The following is a 20,265-nucleotide window of genomic DNA, read 5'->3' as shown; positions in this document are numbered from 1 at the left end:
GCACAAACATTTTGAGAGCTGTATCATTTTCAAGTACCGCCTAAAAGCATAAATGACATAAATACCAGTCTGCTTATGAAATCCCACAATGCAATGCAAAGGGGTAATGACCAAATGATGTACAGTAGTGGCTATAGAACTCCCGTAATGTGCCTTGATGCTTGTTGAGCATGATGAGTAGGGAAATCACAGACACATGGAGGAACTTAAAGTGAATCCCAAAGTGCTAATCAAGAGTCGGCTCCAAAGAGAAAGTCTACACAGATTCCGCACAGTGAAACTGGTTAAAAAATACGTTGCTAACTAACATTATTATCCTTTTTAGTGTGCCATGAACTGAACTTTTATTGAACTGCTTAATTTTACAAAGCTTTTTTACTTGTCCAAGCGAGAGGTGAGAAATTATTGTGTGGAATCGACTCTTGGAGTCAACTCTCTCGATTCGCTCCGATTCGATTAGGAGTCGACTCTGGATTCGAACAGCTCTGGTTAAAGCACTGTGCTGTGTTCCATTTAGATTGTGAGATTGTTCTAGCTAGTGCGCCAGTGTACAGAACTGAAGCTCACCAATCAGAAGCGCACTTCTGCTCAGTGGCCCGATGTTGGCGCCGATTGGCTTCTTCGTTCACCTTGACGTAAGACAGTGACGCACCGCTTATCCCATAATGCAGCGGGGCGAGGGTCTAAGGAAAGATGGCGGAGGGAGGAGCAGCTGATCTGGATACTCAGAGAGGAGAGGTCGTAACGCTGCTCAAAACTCAGCTCCGGAAAGGAGACACTTGGTGAGAGTTTAATAACATGCTTCCGTGGGATTGGTGTAGCTTCTGGCAGCCCGAGCCGCGTGATGACAAGCGCGACAATAGCGGATAAATAGGCGGAACGGCCCTTGTTGACAGCTAGCTAACGATGCAGTTAGCTTAGCCGGCCTGAGCGTTCGTTAGCACACATATTGATAGAGGGTTTCCACCCTAAGTACATACGGTTTATTTAACCTATATTCACTAAACACAATTAGTGTCGTTATTAATATAAAAAATACCTACTAAACGTTTTAAATGGTCTGTGTAGAAAATGCGTTAGCGCTTGTAACCAGTTGCTAGCTAGCTCGCTAACGTTAGCCACGTCTGTCATGGCCAGCCAGGGCGGAGACGAGACTGGCACCTGTCATCAGAATCTCTCCCACAAACCATCTCGTCCTGTCAGTTAACGATAGCTTTACTCGTATGCACGTAGCGTGATTTTAATTCAGTCTGGCTTTAACAAGCAAGACTTCTGCTCTAAAGTTTCCCTGCTCTAACACACCGGACTCATCATCCCTTTAACAAGACGTGCATAAGGTGTTAAAGCAGAGAGACGCATATTCACATGTGTGGTGATGAGCTGCTTCAGGACCAGGACTGGTGGGACAAATGATGGTACTGAATGCACCTGCATGTGTTTCATAAACTGGCAGCTCCACTGTAACTGTAGGATTACAGCAACATATTGCTCGCAACTCGAGGACCATATTGATCTGTCTTACATTGATGGTTTTGATGATATTATATTAAGAGCTCATATATCATATCACTGTAACCGGGTTCTCGCTGATCGTAAAAGCCTTCTCAGAAATGTGTGTCCTCTTGGATATTTTTTTTTTATTGGAGTGCACCGTGTGATCAGTTTTCACAGTGTTCAGTGTTGATGAGCTGCTTTTTGACCAGGACTGGGACAAGTCATGTATTTACCGAATGCACCTGCATGCACTGACTGATTAAACTGCAATGTAGATTTACAGCAGCAGCTCAGGCCGTTTAGTATTTGGTATACTAAAGTAACCCAGGTAAGCCTAAAACGTAGACTACCTTGCTTGTTTTGATAGATATTATATTTTAATGAATTGAGGGATCATATGTCATATCATATCATATATAGGCTATAGGACAGTTCCCGCTGATCCTAAAAGCCTTCACAGTAATGCGACCTCTTAGAACGAAGTGTGTGATCATGATCACGTCCATTTCTTCAGCATGCAGAGATTTAATCTTGCAAATGTAAGCTTTTATTTATTTATTTATTAACAGGTACTTAATAGACAGTCACTGGTTCAAACAGTGGAAGAAATATGTGGGCTTTGACAGTTGGGATAAGTACCAGATGGGAGATCAGAATGTCTACCCTGGACCAGTGGACAACTCAGGGCTCCTTAAAGGTCAGTCAGAGCTTCTGATTTCTTGGAACGGTGCTAAAACTTGTTTCACATTTACATTGAGAAGGTATGATGTCCTGCCTCAGCCGTGAGACTGCTGAGAATTTTTATATGTTAATGATAATAAAATCATGTCTGTTATATGCGTATACTTACATATTAATCTCATGACTCTTATGCAACTAGGTGTTTCATTAAAATGTACGCTCTAACCCACATGATTGACCGATGCTTGTCTCTGTACTGTTTTAGATGGGGATGTTCTTGCTATTAAGGAGCACCTTATCGATGAATTGGATTACATCCTTGTGCCTACTGAGGGCTGGAATAAGTTAGTGAGCTGGTATGGACTGACTGAGGGCCAGGAACCGATCGCCAGAAAGGTGTGTGTATGCGTACATTTGCGTGTCACAACGTTTATATGAAATGCGCCGTGTTTTTCTGCCAGCCAATTCAGTTTAGTTCAGAGTTGAGTGGATTGCTCTGGGTGTATTAAATGACTATGTTTGTTCTGAGCGAAGGCTGGCGGGGTTGTGGTGTGGTACTTTTCCATAGTTCTCCACAGAGCCGTTTCCATTCGTCTCAGTCACCACTGTACTTTTCTTTAGAGAGTATGAAAAAAAATGGAGAAGTTGCTTCAGCGTTACAGGATATCCAGCATTTACTCTGATTTTGCACTTGATTTGTGGCTCTCCTAAAGTATTAGGCGATACATATATCAGTTCCTAAAGTGGTGTGTGTGTGTATATATATATATTACAGTTGACATTAAGTCATGTATGTATATAATGTATGTAATCAAAGCACTCCTAAAACTTTTCCATCTTTCTACGTTACCTTCGCCATTATCGCTGCCTCACTTCCGTTTGAATAGACAGCCATGCTGATTATTAAAATTTACCCAGTCATGGCAGAATGGCTGCTTCTGGAGTTTCTCTTTAGCCCGATTGTTCCTCCCCTTTTTGCCATGTATGTCGCAGGGGTATCGAGTAGCCTGTGCATTTCTATTTTAAGAGGGACTCCGGATGACTGAAACGCTACATGGAGCAATCTGCTAGGCACAACATGCAAGAGGTTCATTCTTTTTCCTCAGTTTCAGGGGCTTCTCGCTTTTCACAGAAGCCGATTGGGATTTCGCCTTTTGCCTGGTGCTTGATGTGGCCTAGAGGCTGATTCTAGTCACCTGCATTTGTGTGTCCTTGTTTGGAAAGAGTAGGAATGCTGGCTGAGGTCAGAAAGAGACAGCGAGTGAGCGAGTGTGTGCTAGAGCAAGAGCAGACCTGATTTAGAATCGAATCGTTTAGCTCAGGCGATAGCTGTAGGAGTCACGGTGTTAATTTATACACTTTGGCTGTGTAGAGGATAGTAAGTGCAAACCAAGAACGTGAGGCAGTTTATTCTTATAGTGTGTTGCTTCACTAGTGGAGGAGTGGTGTGAAATAAATAGTAGGGGACCGTTCAGCTGTCTCTGTGCTTGGTTGCTAAATTAAGCGTCACTCATTTGCGTGTTTCAGTACAGTGCTTGCTGTTATAGAGCAGTGACTTCATACGTACTGCTTTTTTGGTTGGGATTGCATATTTGCAAACATTTTCTACAGTAGGGCATTAATGACTAATAAACAGTACTAAATTTGCTAATTTCCCGCCGGCATCTTGGCTTTGCTCTCTGTAGGTGGTTGAGCAGGGTATGTTTGTGAAGCACTGCAAAGTGGAGGTCTACCTCACCGAGTTAAAGCTATGTGAAGACAGCAACATGGACAATGTCATCACTAGACGCTTTAGTAAAGCGGACACAATAGGTAAGTTTTTGTGATCTAGAGACTATTTGGTGAATTTAAAGCAATCCAAATCGATAAAGTCACAGTCAAGTCATTGGCACTTTCTTTCATTTTACCTCATGATTTCTTTTGCATGCAAGTGAACGGTGTTGTTTTTTCATCCCATAATTAATTTCATCCAAGATATGAGTGTCATTTATGCCGACCCTCTCTTTTTTTTTTTTTTTTTGCTCGGATATAGCAATGTGCGTTCAGAAAGGAATCAGAAAGGTAGTTGTTATAAATGTTATCATTAATTTGAAAACTGTAAAAGAAGTGTGAATTTTTCTAATATGGTGCCCATATTGTGCCCATTTCATCAGTCTTCCAGTGTTCAACCACCTGGATTATTGCAGTTGAAAATTATTCAAGGCTCACCTTTGTGTAGTTTCACCATAGCAGTATAAGTAGCCTGATATACAGATTCCAGTGTAAAAAGTTTGCGTTGACCTTTTAGACGACCTGGACTAGACACACTACATAGCATGCCTGAATTGAGCGACCCCTAATATAAGCCTTGTCTCTCGTAGACACTATCGAAAAGGAGATGCGCAAACTGTTCAGCATTCCTGATGAGAAGGAGACCAGGTTGTGGAACAAATACATGAGCAACACCTTTGAGCCTTTGAACAAACCAGACAGCACCATTCAGGATGCGGGACTCTACCAGGGGCAGGTAAGAAAATAATAGACAATGTAAAAACAGTGATGCACAAGTAGCACTGCATCTTTTCCTCTCAAGTACGGTGTGGTTTAGTTTTCATTCATTGATTTGCATCGTTCGTGGTGTAGATTTTGACTGTGGCTTGTTATCTATGAGTGTGTCCTGTAGTGACTATGAATAACTTCTGTAATGCCGTTAATGTAAAGACATTAAATGAGTTTGGCACTCTTTCAGCTAGGAGTGTGTTGCAGATATATTATCAGGCCACTTAAGGCAGGGGTGTCAAACTGCATTTTATGTAACAGGCCGCATTATACATAGTCCAACGTCAAGTGGGCTGGATTAAAAAAAAAAAAAAAAAAAAATCAGTTTAGTGACCAATAACACATCAAACATCTCCTCATAAATGTGTTCCTTTAAAAAAAAAAAAAAATTAGTTGAACGTGAAAGTTAGATTCTGAATGCACAAACAGGTTGAACACATCACCATATATCACCTACAAAACGTATTTGACATTTAGTAGTGTTACAACCGGGAACTGAAGTGCACTTCATTGGGATTATACTGTATATTAAATGGCCCCAAGTGAGATAATATGTAAAATGTATTAGCTTACAAATGAAGAATTACAGCTGCAGTCATAAGTTTACATACACCTTGCTGAATCTGCAAAATGTTAATAATTTTATAAAAGTAATGTTGTTGTTTTATTTAGCACTGCCCTGAATAAGCTATTTCACATAGCAGATGTATACATATAGTCCACAAGACACAATAATAACTGAATTTACACAAATGAACCAGTTCAAAAGTTTACATACGCTTGATTCTTAATACTGTGTGTCGTTACCTGGATGATCAACGACTGTTTTTATGTTTTGTGATAGTTGTTCATGAGTCCCTTGTTTGTCCTGAGCAGTTAAACTGCCCACTGTTCTTCAGAAAAATCCTCCAGGTCCTGCACATTCTTTACTTTGACCCCTTTCCAGCAGTGTCTATATGATGGTGAGATCCATCTTTTCACACTGAGGACAACTGAGGGACTCGTACACAACCATTACAAAAAGTGCAAACATTCACTGATGCTCAAGAAGGTAACACGATGCATTAAGAGCCAGGGGGATGCAAACCTTTTTTTTTTTTTTTTTTTTTTTTTTTTTTTAAAAATCAGTGTAAAATGTTATTTAGTGTTTTTTTTTTTTTTTGTTGATGTTTTTGAATTAAGGGGAAATGCAAGCAGCAGATCACAAGAACCTGGATATTGAAATTATTTTCAAAACCATACTTCAGCTGACTTGTGTGACTGAATTAAACTTTCTTTGCAGGTTCTTGTTATAGAGCAGAAGAACGAGGATGGAACTTGGCCTCGCGGTTCCTCTACGCAGAAGTAAGTGATTCGCGTATTATCTTCCACTGCTTTTAACATCACAGGTCAACAGTAGAGAGTCAAAATGTGTTCGTCTCTCACTCATGTTCTGTCTAGGTGTTTATTTAGTGGCGTTGAAGTCCAAGTCATACTACTAGAACTATACCATGAACTCACTAATTCCCAGTGTATTTCCTGTTTTATTATTAGAAGAAGCTTAAAAGCACTCTTAGAGCCCTGAGATTACTTATAGCTAGTTTAGTTATTCTGCTACTCCTTCCTTCATCTCTTTCTTTCTTTCTTATTTTTTGTCATGTTGTGCATTACTGCTGTGTTCTGTTTATACTTTGCTTGAGTTGCTTCCATGACCCATTTCATTATTTTAAAAAAGAAAAACAAAGAATAACAGCTGTAAAAGGCTGAAAAGGCTTTGCTTTAATTTCCTCTAACTCATGATATTCTTTATCTTTTGAAGGTCATCTGGTGCTTCCAATCTCTCTGCTTTACCAAAGATCTCCCCTTCATCTCTCACAAACAATCATAACAGCAGCTTCAGCAGCAGGAAGTAAGCGCCAAATTGGGCGTGGTTCAGTGGGAGGGGTTTATGGGAGGGTGGGTCTAATATAGTTGACGACATACCCAAAAACAGCATGGGTTTGGGTGTGTTTGTGCTCTTCAGAGCCAGCCAAGTACGCCAAATAGCCTCCTTTCCCTCCTCCTCCACCATTCAGCAACAACAGATTTCTGCATCGATAGCAAATTCTAGTGAAATCTTTATATTGATGCTGTTGTCTTCAGTCTTAGTCATTTTGCTGGCTGAGTGCTAAAGGGAAAGGAGGGTGGGAACAGTTTGGAGTATTGGGACCGAGCTTGTGTGTGTTCATTTGCCCAGTTTGGAGTGTCTGTGTGTGTGCTGGTTTCCTCTGCAGTGTATCACTGCCTAATCCATTCTGGGTTTAGTGGAGGTTATTCCCTCTGCCTTACTGTAGCACACTAGGGATACTCATAGTGACACTGGATCTAAGGGCTCACAAGATCAGGCTGGCTTTCCTCCAGAGACAAATCCAGGAGGAAATAGGGATCTGGTTAGGAACACTGGTAGATGAATAGATCATCAGATAGATCACTTTATTGATCCCAGAGGGAAATTCACAAATAGATAGGTAGTCTCTCTAAATGGTAAAAGAAACACATTTGTTCAGTTTTGCTATGGAGTATAAATATTTAGTTAATATAAGGCTGCTTTTAGACTAGTCTTTTTTTTTTTTCTTTTCTCTCAACTGCGGACTCACATTTTACATGCAAATCTATTGAAAGAGGGTACAAGGCAGGAAGAACACAAACATTTTAAAAAGTGCTGCCATTGACTGTTTTCATACCTTATAAAAATGAGTGATGCAAAGTGCTTTTTTAAATTTATTTATATATTTTTTTATTATCTGACCAATCAGGTCACAGCTCAGTGGTGCAAGGAGGACAGAGTACCAGTAAGAGAAAAATAGTTAGGCTACATATTAGGAAATCTTTGGTGTAAGTCTTTAGGGAATTTTTGCTATCCTATGTTCATGCTAGCAAGAGACTGCTCACTTGCAGTTTGTCTGGTGTTGGTGTGTCGCTACTGCTATCACTTGTAGGCGTGCGCTGTCCAGTGTTTTAGTTCATGATAAGAAACAGTAATGGGTATGTCGGTTGTATGTGTTGCATGTTACTTGCTAGGCTTTGTACTAATTTTATTGACTGATTTATTAAAGCAAACTAACTGTAATGGTTTCAAGCCCTCTCCAAAGACCTCTACATCCTTTCAAACCTTTTTTTGCCCCTAACACCTCTGTGCTGCTCTGTCACTGCTGGTGAAATCATGGCTCCAGTTGTGACGAGCATATAGAGAATGCTTACTGCTATGGTGCTTATTGCGTGAGGTGCTTTTGTTGTTGTTGTTTGTTGTTGTAGACTAGTGAAGGTCTAATTTATAGGATTTCCTGTAAATGTATTATCTTCATTTTTGAGAAAAGATGGTATTTAACTTTTACCTTTCAGACTTTAAATGCTTGTCTCGGCTGCTGTCTTTTAATTTGACGTATTTTGTATATCTTGTTAAAGGATTTAGAAGGTGTACAGTAGCTTTAAAGCATTTAAGGTACATAATTGGAGCTTAAGGACCACTTTTATAACTCTGACAATGCATGCACAGTACCGTGCAAAAGTTTTAGGCCCTTTTTTTTTTTTTAGTACAAACTTTGTTATAGATTTTTTATTTTATGACTTCTACATTATCAACTCAGTACAAACAATTTTTTAGATTCCCAAATGTTAGTTTTCCAGCAGAAAATAAATTACGTAAGAGGACACTTTTCAGACAAAAAATATAATGAAGGCTGCTGGGTTTTGCTGCAAAAATATGATGCAGGTGCGACAGTCAAAGTCTCCAGAAGAACCGTGTCTGGTTCTGCAAGTTGCTCAATAAAACAGCTCATTTCCTTATAAAACTGCACTAATTGTACTGGAGACTACTATTTTTTTATTATGTTTAAAAAAAATTTGTCACACCAAATATTGACTTTGTTTCATTTACTACTGTTTACTGCTCTTTAAATGTTTCTACATTTAAAAAATAAAATAAAAATTACTTAATTTCATTATTTTGAAGGCATCTCTTCTCTACAGTATTTCTTTGCATGTGCATAAAACTTTTGCACAGTACTGTATATTGGTTGTACTTTGGAGAATAAAGTGTACCTGTATAACACTTTTTTTTTTTTTTTTATTTTTTTTGTTCTCACAGTCTTGTGGAAACTGTTATCATTTTGTGTAGTTGAGAGATGATTAAATTTTACAGTATGTATAATTATTGTGAAGTGCTTACTTATTCAAAGAAATGCTATTACCTTAGATGACAGAAGGAAATGCTGACATTAAAAATGAGTGCGAATCAGCACATTGATGAAATGAGGATTTTATACGATCAGCACACACACTGACCCTCTGAGCTGCGCTTAAGAGACCACAGGTTTAGATTTAGCTTGTAGTGTTCACTAGTTCACTAGTTTGTGTGTCTGCCACTCTCTTACTCTGCTGCATGCTGACACAAAACCTCAGGAGGAGACAACATCCATATCCACATCTAAACACTGTTGGAGTGCTCATTTTCACTGTTTCACCATTTTGCATGCGTTTGATAAGGCCACCTTAAATATCGCCACTCTTGAGTTGCTGTCTGTATGATTGCTTTGTAAAACTTTTCTTCTACTTATGATTCCTGTTCGTTGACGGTTTTAAAATATTGAGTGTACAATGATGGTCTCGTGGTGCAGCTTGTGCCTTTTGGAAATTGTGTGTGGTTAGGAGGGCTGGTGCAGAAATCTGGGTTACCTTGGTGCAAAAAATTAATTACAGTGTGTTTTAAGATAAGGGCACTGCATTGCAGTTGATGCATGAGTACTAACATGCATATACTGGTGTTCGTTGAAATTTCAACAACCTGTACTGGAACAGAGGTGATTGTCTTTAAATGAAGACCCATTGTTTTCACTAAACACTTACATTTACAACAAAATACAGTTGACCAGCTGTGGGTTTGACCAGCGTCGGTTTGTTCGTGCTGAGATTCAAACTGATGACCTTCTCATCAGTAGATCAAATCCTTAACCGTTGAGTCCATTTAAGCAGTTAACAGGGGGTTGCAGCATGTAATAGGTGCTGTGTGGAGCTGTTGGTTAGGGTAGTGGGGAAGAAAACAGTAGTGAGGCAGACGGTGAAGAAAGGTGCTAAAGGTACACTGTTGGTATGAAAATATTTGAAGCCAATTCTGTACTCAACTGCACATTGTGTAAGAGTACACTGGAAAAAGCCCCCTTTTGTTTTAATGGAACGTACTCACTTTCATATCACTTTATTTGAAGAGTACAGATGTGTACAGGACTTTTGTTTTTATTCATCTTTAAAAAATAACAAAAAAAAAAAAAATCCAACTACCACCTGACCAGTTGTGATCAATCCTAGTGACCATGAGCAGGATAAAGCAGTTAGTAAATATGACTGTATGAATGAATGAATGGGTAAATCCTAATTTATAGCAGCACTGTGCCACATACAGATAGGGAGAATATCATAAGCAACATGACCATTCTTTGTCTTGCAAGCTTCATATCTGGATCTGACAGTAAAAAAAAAACCAAACAAACATAAACACTCTGTTTAGTCTAATGATTTGAAATAGTTTTATGTGAAAGTTATAGAAGCATTGAAGCTGGAAATGTAATTTGTATCCTGTGTGCGGTTGTTAACTGAAGCACAGTTTGACTCTTCTTTACTGTTACATTTCACCGTATTAATAAGCCAAAACCAAAAAAATAGATAAAAATACAGAGGTGCTAAATCACTGTTTGCTTTAAATATGGAAAAGAATTCATGTTCGATTAGTGAGAATTAGATTATGCATCCCATAGCACTTAAGCATGCACTGAATCTACAAAAAAACACCCTAGACTTCTACATGTACGCTCACACTAGCTGTTTTAGATTGAAGTCACTACAAAGTACTTCTGTAAGTTGCTTTACTTAAATCCAAACTTTTTATCATACAGAGGTGCTTTTGCTGTCATCTATTATTGGATGCCACCAATTAAAAAAAATTCCCAGCTTTTTTGCTTGGGTATAATAGATTTCTAAATATTTGTTTACAGCAGGCTTGGATATTTTACGCCAGATCTAAGTACAACACAAATAAGTAGACAAACAGGAAGGAGCAGAAAGTAGTGCAGTAAATGTACTGTGTTTAAATATCAATAAATCAGTTCAAGGCCACACCTAAGCTTTAGGCTGTTTTCACTCTACTCATTTCTCGTAGAATTAGGGGATAATCTTTTTCAGAAATCATACCGATATTGCATTTATACACTACCCATCGGCAATAATAATAATGGTGAAATGTATGCAGTACAAATGCTAAACAAGATAGAGAATGAATAATGTGAATAATTTATTTCTGCTCTTATGGGCCGATTACAACTTGTCCCAGTTGTTTTTAGACAGCATTACTAAGTTTACATAATCATATTACTGTGTATGAATATAAAAACAGTAAAGCTCAGGAAGAAGCAATGTTGTATTCACAAAACAGGGATTGTTGGTAGACACTAGATCTTAATGTTACTATTGGAGAAATATGAGGAAAAATTGTGATTGTTTAAAGCTTTTTAAATGCTGATTGGATAGTTGGGCGTGGCTTAGCCTCAACTGTTGGGACTTGTTTAAATACTTGGCTCAATTGTGAATCGCTTTGGATTAAAATATCCACCAAATGTCTAAATCAGTGGTCCCTAACCCTGTTCCTGGAGCTTGACCTTCCTGAAGACTTGCCATAATCCAACCATAATCCTGCCCACCTGACCATCATTGCCTTAAGAAGTTTTTGATCAACTAAAACGGGTGTTAGATTTTGGTTGGAAATGAAACCTGCAGGAAGGTAGATATCTTGGAAGAGGGTTGGTGACCACTGCTCTAAATGATTAAAGAAATACTGAGAAAAAAACACAGTTGAAGAGGGACATATTGCTTTTCCTTTATGTGAAAATGTAGTAAAACGTATTGCAATTTTAACTTGTTAACTTTGAATAGGTTTTGTTCTTCACCCTCCCCATTCCCACCTGACCGAAAAAAAAGCATAATGCTGTGATAACTGAACTACAAAAATTCACAAAATTGACAGCCTTAGTGTCTGAAATCTCTCCTCTACTGACCTGAAGTTGACCACGCCATTATCCATCCTGACCAGTAAATTTCAAATGGAAAGAAATCACTATGTACTTTGGTACTTTAGCGTGACCGTAGTGTGCATCAGTTGTACACTCGATTTACAGTATCCAGGGAGCATGATTTGTCCACTGAGAATTCAGACAACCTCAAAATGACTGTGCCCCAAATAGTGCACTGTATGGTGAACAGGGTGAATTATGACACGGCGTGTGTCTCCTCTGCTGTGTCTCCTTCTCAGTACTGCCTCATTATGCAACATCTTGTTTAGCAAATCCATTTAAAATGTGTGTTTAATTATTCAGCACACCCTACCGTTAATATTAATCTTTACCCAACGCTTTTGCCCAAAGCAGGCATGGAGTGTGTATGGGGGGAAAAATAGCAAGTGTTAATTGATTGGATTCTCTTTCATGTCCTTGTAGCAGTGACTACGTAGGCAGAATATCACAGCCTGTATTTGTTAGAATAGAATTGTTTTGTGTGCTGAATTGCAGATGTTGTGTCAGTCCTAGATGGCATCATTTGTGCTAAAGTAGCATCTAATAAATAATTAACCATGCATCTAGCAGTGATGCGGAACCTTTAGATAATGATTCTTTTTGTCTTCTTTCCCTTATTTCCCCCCCTTTTCTGCATTTTGGTTCTTTATCTTTCACCCATTGCTCTGTTGTTCCCCTCTTTGATTCTCTCCATCTTTGTCTGTCTTTGTGTGCTTTTTATCTCTGCATACTCTGCAGTCTTTATGACCTTCACACCGTGTTTTCTGTGCACTTTCCAGTGCAGTGTTTAGGCTAGTGTGCTCAATTACAGGCATCTCATCTCTGTATATTGGATTGTAGCACTCCACAGAAATGCTTAGTCACACAACAAGAGTGCCGTACCAAGTCTCATCCGGAGTGCTTAGCACCTGGATTGCTTAGCATACCGCAACACTCAGCTAGCGCTCTCTCTCTCGCGCGCTCTCTCTCTCTCTCTCTCTCTCTCTCTCTCTCTCGTGCTTTCTCTCTCTCACTCTCATTTTCTCTTTCTCTTTCTCCCCCCTAACCACCCCCAAGCTGATCATCCTGCCGACTACTGAAGCTGCTTTACTAGCTTTCTCCTGCTGCTGTTCTATAAATATCCCCCCCCCACCCACCCATCTCTCTTTCTCCCCCTTCCCTTCATGCTCTCTTTCTCCATCTCTCCTGTTTGGAGCGGGAGGGACAGGACAAGCTTGGATGACACTCCTGGCCTGCAGAGCTCCCCTGCCTCAGCAGTAACTGGGAGCTGCTTTCTCCTTCACCTCTCTCTTTCTCTGTCTCTATCTCTCTCTCTCCGTCTCTCTCTCTCTCTCTTTCTGCATGTTTGTGGGGGCATGGCGGCCGAGGGGAGATGCTCCTGTGCTGCTGGTGGTGCCTGAGGCCGGAGAGGCTCGAGAGAGTGCTGAGCGGTGACACCACACAGCCAGATCAATGGGACCGAGGCGTGCACTGCACCCAGAGGTCTGCTGCAAAGCCATATGCTTTCACTGGGGCCTTGGTGGGGAGGACGTGCGAGACATGGAGTGCTGTTTGTAGTCACTGAGCATGCCAGATTTGATGTTTCAGCTTGTGTCTGCGTGCGCTGGAGGCCAGTTTGGACTGTAGGACGTTTAGGCATTTAGGAGGATAGGCATTTGAAGTAACCAGATTTGGTTATTTGTTTATGGGAGCAGGAAACTCGAGTCAGCGCTTTATTTGTGATGTGATGCAGCTTCTTTTTGGACCGTGCCCTTGGATGAATTGCTTCCTCTAATAATAATTTTTTTTTTTCTTGTATTTCCCCCATCTGTTTCTCTGTGTCTCTCGGCATTTCTTTCACGGCAGTGTGAAAAACTCTAGCTACAGCCTTTCATCCTACCCTCCCTATAGCAGCTATGAGTACTCGGACCAGAGTAGGCACAGTGAGAAATCAGGCCTGTGTGGCCTCTCCAACCTGGGCAATACCTGCTTCATGAACTCTGCTACACAGGTAGGACATGGATTCAGCTCCTTATCTCATTTACTACCTTCTCAGTACCAAACTGTATTTTTCTTTGTCGCTGCTGTGATACCATCAGTGGTGCATGTTTTATAGCTTTAATATGTTTATTTTACCAGGGAAGATGCATGTATCTATAATAAGCTTTTAGAGTAATATTTAAAGGTACATCAGTGGTCCTTAAGGTCCAATCTTACAGGTACACGACATTCACATTTTCATTTGAAAGATACATACTAAAGGTACCCTTGATGGTACCACCCTAGTGATAAGGAAAAGTATACTCATGTTTCTGTTGTGGGGAAGCACACTGGAGTTAGTGAGTGTGTTTGCACGTACAAGATAAGTTGTAACAATTTATATTTAAGCGATAAATTGATCAGTTTTTATTCACTGAATATGTTAAGGGGGGAAATCCATAAATCAGTAGCAGTCTGTTAGTTTAGCTGTCTCACTTCTGATTGTACACATGCACAGATGTAGAAAGGTGAAGTATGCACACACTAAATTTTCATTGGGCTAAAATTTAGGTGTCTGATATAAAATTTTGAAGAATGTTTTTTTATATGAACACTTGAATAATCTGCTGGCTGCAGAAATCAGATCTGGATCTGACAGTCAGATAACGATTATATTATTAATGTGCATTTATGCATGAATTGTGTTTTATATTTAAAATTGAATCAGTTCATTTTGTCTCTCCTAAAGAGGACAAGAAACGTAAAGTCTAATTGAAAACCTCAGTTGAGTATTAGAAGATGGACTTCAGTTTTTAAAGATACTGAAAAACCTAGGGATGCTAATGTTCCTTCAGCAAACAGGAATTTGTGGTTTCAGCAAAAAATGCCACTGCAGGGACCTGCAGGATGAACATTGATGCTTTTTAGTGCTGAGTGTTGTGATGAGAGAGTAGTCCGAGTGCTTGGGCAAGCTGGCAGTGTGTGTACTTCGTTTTTACTTCACTCTTGCAGTCTGGCTGTTTCTCATTCTACCTTGTGTTTATGTCCTGCAGTGTCTGAGTAATATTCCTCCGCTCACTGAGTACTTCCTGAAGGACAAATATCAGGATGAGCTGAACGAGGACAACCCTTTGGGAATGAAAGGAGAGATTGCTAAGGCTTACGCTGAGCTTATCAAACAGCTCTGGTCTGGCAAATACAGCTACGTCACTCCTAGACCTTTCAAGGTAAGTGGTGAATATTTGAGAACAGAACAAATAAAGGATACTGATTTGATTTTATTGTTTGTTCTTTTATATATTGTGGTAACTGCATAGAAATTTAGTTTGGTATGTTATGTTAGTATGAGGGTTTTTTGTGGAAAAGATGCAACAGAGATTAAGATACTGTTTTGTCTCAAATTTTAGTTATGTTATTTAAAGATATATTTACACTTGTCTGAACAAACCAAAATTTAAATGTTAATTGTTACCAGGACATCCTAATCTTACATGTACGAGACCTCATCAGAATGTTATACTAAACAATTAGTTTAAAGATAAAAGTTTAAAGTTAAAGTTCAAATTAAGTTTAAGTTTAAATTAGTTTAAAGATAAAAGTTAGCAGTTTTGTGTAAACCAGTGGTCACAAACCCTCTTCCTTGAGATCTACCTTCCTGCAGGTTTCATCTCCACCTAAAATCTAACACACCTGTTTTAAGGCAATGATTAGATGGTCAGGTGGGCACGATTATGATTGGCACTGAAGTCTTCAGGAAGGTAGATCTGCAGGGACATGGTTGGTGACTACTGGTGCAAACTAACCATTTGCAAGCTGTAGTGGTTCCTAAAGCAGCTAAAGTGTTGTGTCGGTGTGTTTAGACCCAAGTAGGGCGCTTTGCCCCTCAGTTCTCAGGCTATCAGCAACAGGACTCCCACGAACTGCTGGCCTTCCTTCTCGACGGCTTGCACGAGGACTTGAACCGCATCAGGAAGAAGCCCTACATCCAGCTCAAAGATGCTGAAGGAAGACCAGACAAGGTATCTCGCACAGCCTGCCTGTCTGCTCATAAATTATTCTAAATTAAAGAATTAGGTTTTGAGTCTTTACAACTAATTACTTAAGTGTTGTGTATATAGTATGTGTGTCAGATAAACACATGCTGCATACAGTGTTCGATATGCCCTCAAAGTGTTAAGCACCTTGTAGTTATTATGCACACATTAGTACTGCTTGCACTGAATCCATGTATTCACTTCTCAGGTAGTAGCTGAAGAGGCCTGGGAGAACCACATCAAGAGGAATGACTCCATCATTGTGGATATATTTCACGGCCTCTTCAAATCTACGTTGGTCTGCCCTGTGTGTTCAAAGGTCTCTGTGACTTTTGATCCGTTCTGTTACCTCACACTTCCTCTGCCCATGAAGAAGGAGCGTACTCTGGAGGTCTACTTGGTGCGGCTAGACCCCCTCACCAAACCCACGCAGGTAAATAATAATGCTTTTCCACCAGTACGTGCCACATGGCTCAGCTCTGCAAATTACACTTTGCAACAGCTTGATTTTTACATCTCCTACCCGTGACCCGTGTAAAATTTACCATCTGGGTAGGGCAAATCCCAAGCTTCCTATAGTAGGGTAATAATGGAGCTGTGGTGAGTAATGTCCTACTTTGTCCCCTAGTGCATGACTGCTTGTGCTTTATATATATATATATATATATATATATAATTTTTTTTTTTTACATAATTTGGTAAGCTTTATACTCAACATTCTCTGTGTGTTCTCTGAATGTTCACTAAAGATTTAATTATTGTGACACTGTTTGAGTGTGCACACTGCTATTAAGTAAATTGCTTCTGTTTCCACTAAAGATTAAAATATTGTTGTCTTTGGGTGCACACACCGCCATTAAAACAAACTTGCCTTGTCTCACTGTGAGACACTGGACAACATGCTAAATGGAGACATGCCAGGTTTCATTTCAAAATGTTTATTTTTTCAGAAATCTCAAATAGAATTTTTCTACTTGTGCCTATCCCTTTACCGGACGATTACCTCCAGACAAACTCCACTTACTTTCATGGGTGGCATGGCATTATGGTAAACTGAAACGCGCGTGTAGATCTTGGGTTTAGATTTGTTCCCGAGCCATGCTGTTTGGTGGAGAAGCACAACAAATGTGCTGCATACACTGTACATTAGTCACAACTTCAACCCTGTTGCAAGACTGTGTTAGTTAGTTACACTTACATTTATATAGTGATTTTCTAGCCACTCAAGGCACTTTACATTGTATGGGGGGGAAAACTCATTAACCACCACCAGTGTGTAGCATACACCTGGATGATGCGACGGCAGCCATAGTACGGCAAAACGCCCACCACACACCAGCTATTAGTGGAGAGGAGAGAGTGATGTAGCCAATTCAGAGATGTGGATTATTACGGGGTCATGATAGCTGAGGGCCAATGGGGGAATTTCACCAGGACACCGGGGTTATACCTGAACTCTTTTACAAAAAGTGTTCTGGGATTTTTAATGACGATAGAGAGTCAGGACCTGGGTTTAATGTCTCATCCAAAAGACGGTGCTGTTTTTACTCTGTAGCGTCTCTGTCACTATACTGGGGCATTAGGACCCACACAGACCACAGGGTGAGTGCCCCCTACTGGCCTCACTAATACCACTTCCAGCAGCAGCCTTAGTTTTCCCCTATCCAGGTACTGGCCAGGCTCAATCCTGCTTAGCTTCAGTGGGAAACCCGGCAAGAACTGCAGGTTGATATGGCTGTGAGCACACCCAAAGTCTGCTCTGGTGGTTTTATTGAAGGATATGCTAGTTGTTATGCTACTAATCTTTTTATTCCTTTGTCATAAGTGAAAAATCTAAACAGGCTGGCTTGGGAGAGAGTAGAAATGTCCACTATAATTTTCTACTATATATTTCTGCCTTTTACAGTATAAGCTGACAGTACCCAAAGTCGGCTACATCTCAGACCTCTGTGCATCTCTTTCGGTTCTGTCTGGAGTACCTGCAGAAAAGGTAAACAATCACGGATTCACTAAGCCTAGGTCATAAGGGAAGCATTACTGCAGTCAACTTATTTGCTGTTGCTGTTTAGATGATTGTCACAGATATCTACAACCACCGGTTCCATCGAATCTTTGCTACAAATGAGAACCTGAGCAGTATAATGGAAAGGGACGATATCTATGTGTAAGTATTCTATGTGACTAGTTTTTGGTCAGCAGTATAGCCAGAAATGTAAACATTTATATGGCAATGCTTTGAAAATTTTGACTGTAACAGTATATGTGTGGTGACCTGAGAAGAATACCATGGTGAAGTTTTGACATTTTACATATATATATATATATATATATATATTTTTTTTTCAGAACTATGTATATAATAACTTTATATAAAATTAAATTATTTTTACATATACTGTATTTAAAAGTTCTGAAAACTTCAGATTTTCCTGAACTAAAATATTTTTCTTATATATCTCCCATGTGTCTCAGCCACAATTAAACCAAAGGTGAAAGGTAGATATTGCATTTTAAAAGTTTCTTTTCTGACTGTAGCGCAGCATCGCAGACATTTTGACAACCAATATCTGATTACAAATGGAAATAATTAGGCTTCGAGCCATTTCGCTATGGCACATAGCTATTCAACTACTCTGATCCTAAAGCCTAATGGTTACTCTGCAAGGAAATCACACTTGGCTAGTACATTTTTAGGTATGATTTTAGGTTTTAGGATCTTAAGGCAGAATTTTAGCCTGTTTTACTACTGCATCTGTTCAATTGGCTCCATACACAACACGATCATTTTAGAAAGAAATCCTAGGCAAGATTAAATAGAAACATTTCCACATGGTTTTGTTAAAATATATTTATGGTTTCTTAAAACTGAGGTGTATTTTTCAACTTGACTGCCAGCATTTAGTCACACTTACCATGGTATTTATCTTGGCACATTTTTATGCATGTGCTACCTGAAAACAATTGCTGAACTACTGCTTAAATTCAGTTCATTACAGTAGTTAGTGCAATATTGTGCTATCATTCAATATCACACCCATTAAGATTTGCTGCAAACCATTCTGGTTGCAGATTTAATCCAACAACTGATGTATCACCAACGCCCACTCTTCTTATCCCCATGGCTGTTTGTGCAGTGCTTTTACAGTAATTAATGTGTTAGGGAAAATACATGATCTGTCTTTGTTCTTTTGCACAACTGTGACAGAAGCATTTTTTAAATTTCATATTTTAATCAAATTTATTATTATAGTATACACCTCAAAGTTGAGGAAGTTTTGTAATACATGCTTCTTGGTAATTTGGTGAGAGGTCTGGTATTAGCTGTATGAAATTGGTCATAACTGCATGATATTGTGTTACTTCTGAACAGGTTTGAGGTTGGAGTAAACCGGCTAGAGGACACAGAGCATGTGGTGATTCCTGTGCACCTACGAGAGAAATATAAGCAGTCCGGCTACAACCATAGCAGCACGCCCCTGTTTGGCCTACCCTTCCTCATAACCATCCCACGCACTCTCAGCGAGGAGAAGTTCTACAACCTGCTACTTCTCCGTCTGTGGTATGGCTCCCTTGATGTTCCATCCACCTCCTCCCTATGTTTGCATGAACCCACCCCCCCACCCCTCTCATTTTCACAGCCTGATTTAATTTTCCCAGAAGTCAGCTTTAAAGCACAGGTAAAATATTTCTCTGTGTCACTGTTGCAGTCGTTTTGTGCGCTCAGCTATGGAAGAAGAGGAATGCGACGAGACGCACTTGTCCAAGCAGCACGCTATCAACGGCAATGCCACTAACGGTATTCTGGAGGAGGGCTCGCCCAGTAAGCATGCTGTTTGTGTGCATCCTTTAATCTCATGCCCTTGTGTTCACAGAAAGCATATTTATCAGTTTAATTACAAGCAAGCCCAAGCAAACAAGCACACTCATCCTGTGCTCAAGGTGCATTTTTATAGTGCAGTAAATTTATTTGTGGCATTATAAAAATTTAAATAATCAAACATGATTAATTCTGTTTGTTGCTCTTGCTGAGTTTCTTGGTAGTAAATAATTTTTTGGAGCAGATTTAGGTAACATAAAGTCACCTTAGAAACAGCATCATTAACATTTCTGCTGACTCACATCTGCTTTCTGTGAGCTAAGATCCTTTGGTTTGCATTTTGTCTACATGTTTTATAAACTGTTGGAACATAAATCTTTACTGAAGCCATCGAAAAGAAAAGGCCTCCATAGCAGTAGGACAGAAATAGGCATGGAAAGTGAAAAGCTCAACATTTTTAAATCTTCAAATGAACATACTATACAGATTAACTGTACAGATCTTCAAACTCAAATTGGTTTTGTACGAATCATTTTTTCCCCAGGGCTTTGCTACTAATAACAAAGCATGTACCAGTTTTGTTGTGAATGGACACAAAATGGGAAAAAAATGGTTAAGGCAAAGTTTTGGCAAAAACAACAAAAGATAATGAAGCTAATGTAATAAA

General features: G+C 39.5%; 1 protein-coding gene across 5 annotated transcripts in view; it reads left to right on the top strand.

Annotated features, from left to right (window-relative positions):
• The first annotated feature begins 400 nt into the window (after positions 1–400).
• LOC128623724 (ubiquitin carboxyl-terminal hydrolase 15) overlaps positions 401–20,265 on the top strand; it is a 32,260-nt gene continuing 12,395 nt past the window's right edge. The window contains exons 1-16 of one of the 5 annotated variants that reach the window (XM_053650885.1): positions 401–782; positions 2,064–2,191; positions 2,441–2,571; positions 3,861–3,987; positions 4,536–4,681; positions 5,660–5,764; positions 5,996–6,057; positions 6,512–6,601; positions 13,635–13,779; positions 14,801–14,974; positions 15,608–15,766; positions 15,990–16,214; positions 17,688–17,771; positions 17,851–17,945; positions 19,152–19,340; positions 19,489–19,601. In XM_053650885.1, the coding sequence (XP_053506860.1) occupies positions 694–782; positions 2,064–2,191; positions 2,441–2,571; positions 3,861–3,987; positions 4,536–4,681; positions 5,660–5,764; positions 5,996–6,057; positions 6,512–6,601; positions 13,635–13,779; positions 14,801–14,974; positions 15,608–15,766; positions 15,990–16,214; positions 17,688–17,771; positions 17,851–17,945; positions 19,152–19,340; positions 19,489–19,601 (2,062 nt within the window). In that variant the 5' untranslated portion in view covers positions 401–693. The other 4 variants (XM_053650886.1, XM_053650887.1, XM_053650888.1 and 1 more) reach the window with 4 other exon arrangements.

Source organism: Ictalurus furcatus, chromosome 19, assembly GCF_023375685.1.
Source record: "Ictalurus furcatus strain D&B chromosome 19, Billie_1.0, whole genome shotgun sequence".
NCBI classification, from domain to species: Eukaryota; Metazoa; Chordata; class Actinopteri; order Siluriformes; family Ictaluridae; genus Ictalurus; species Ictalurus furcatus.
Note: the sequence above shows the minus strand (reverse complement) of the source record. Positions and strands in the feature narration are given on the sequence as shown.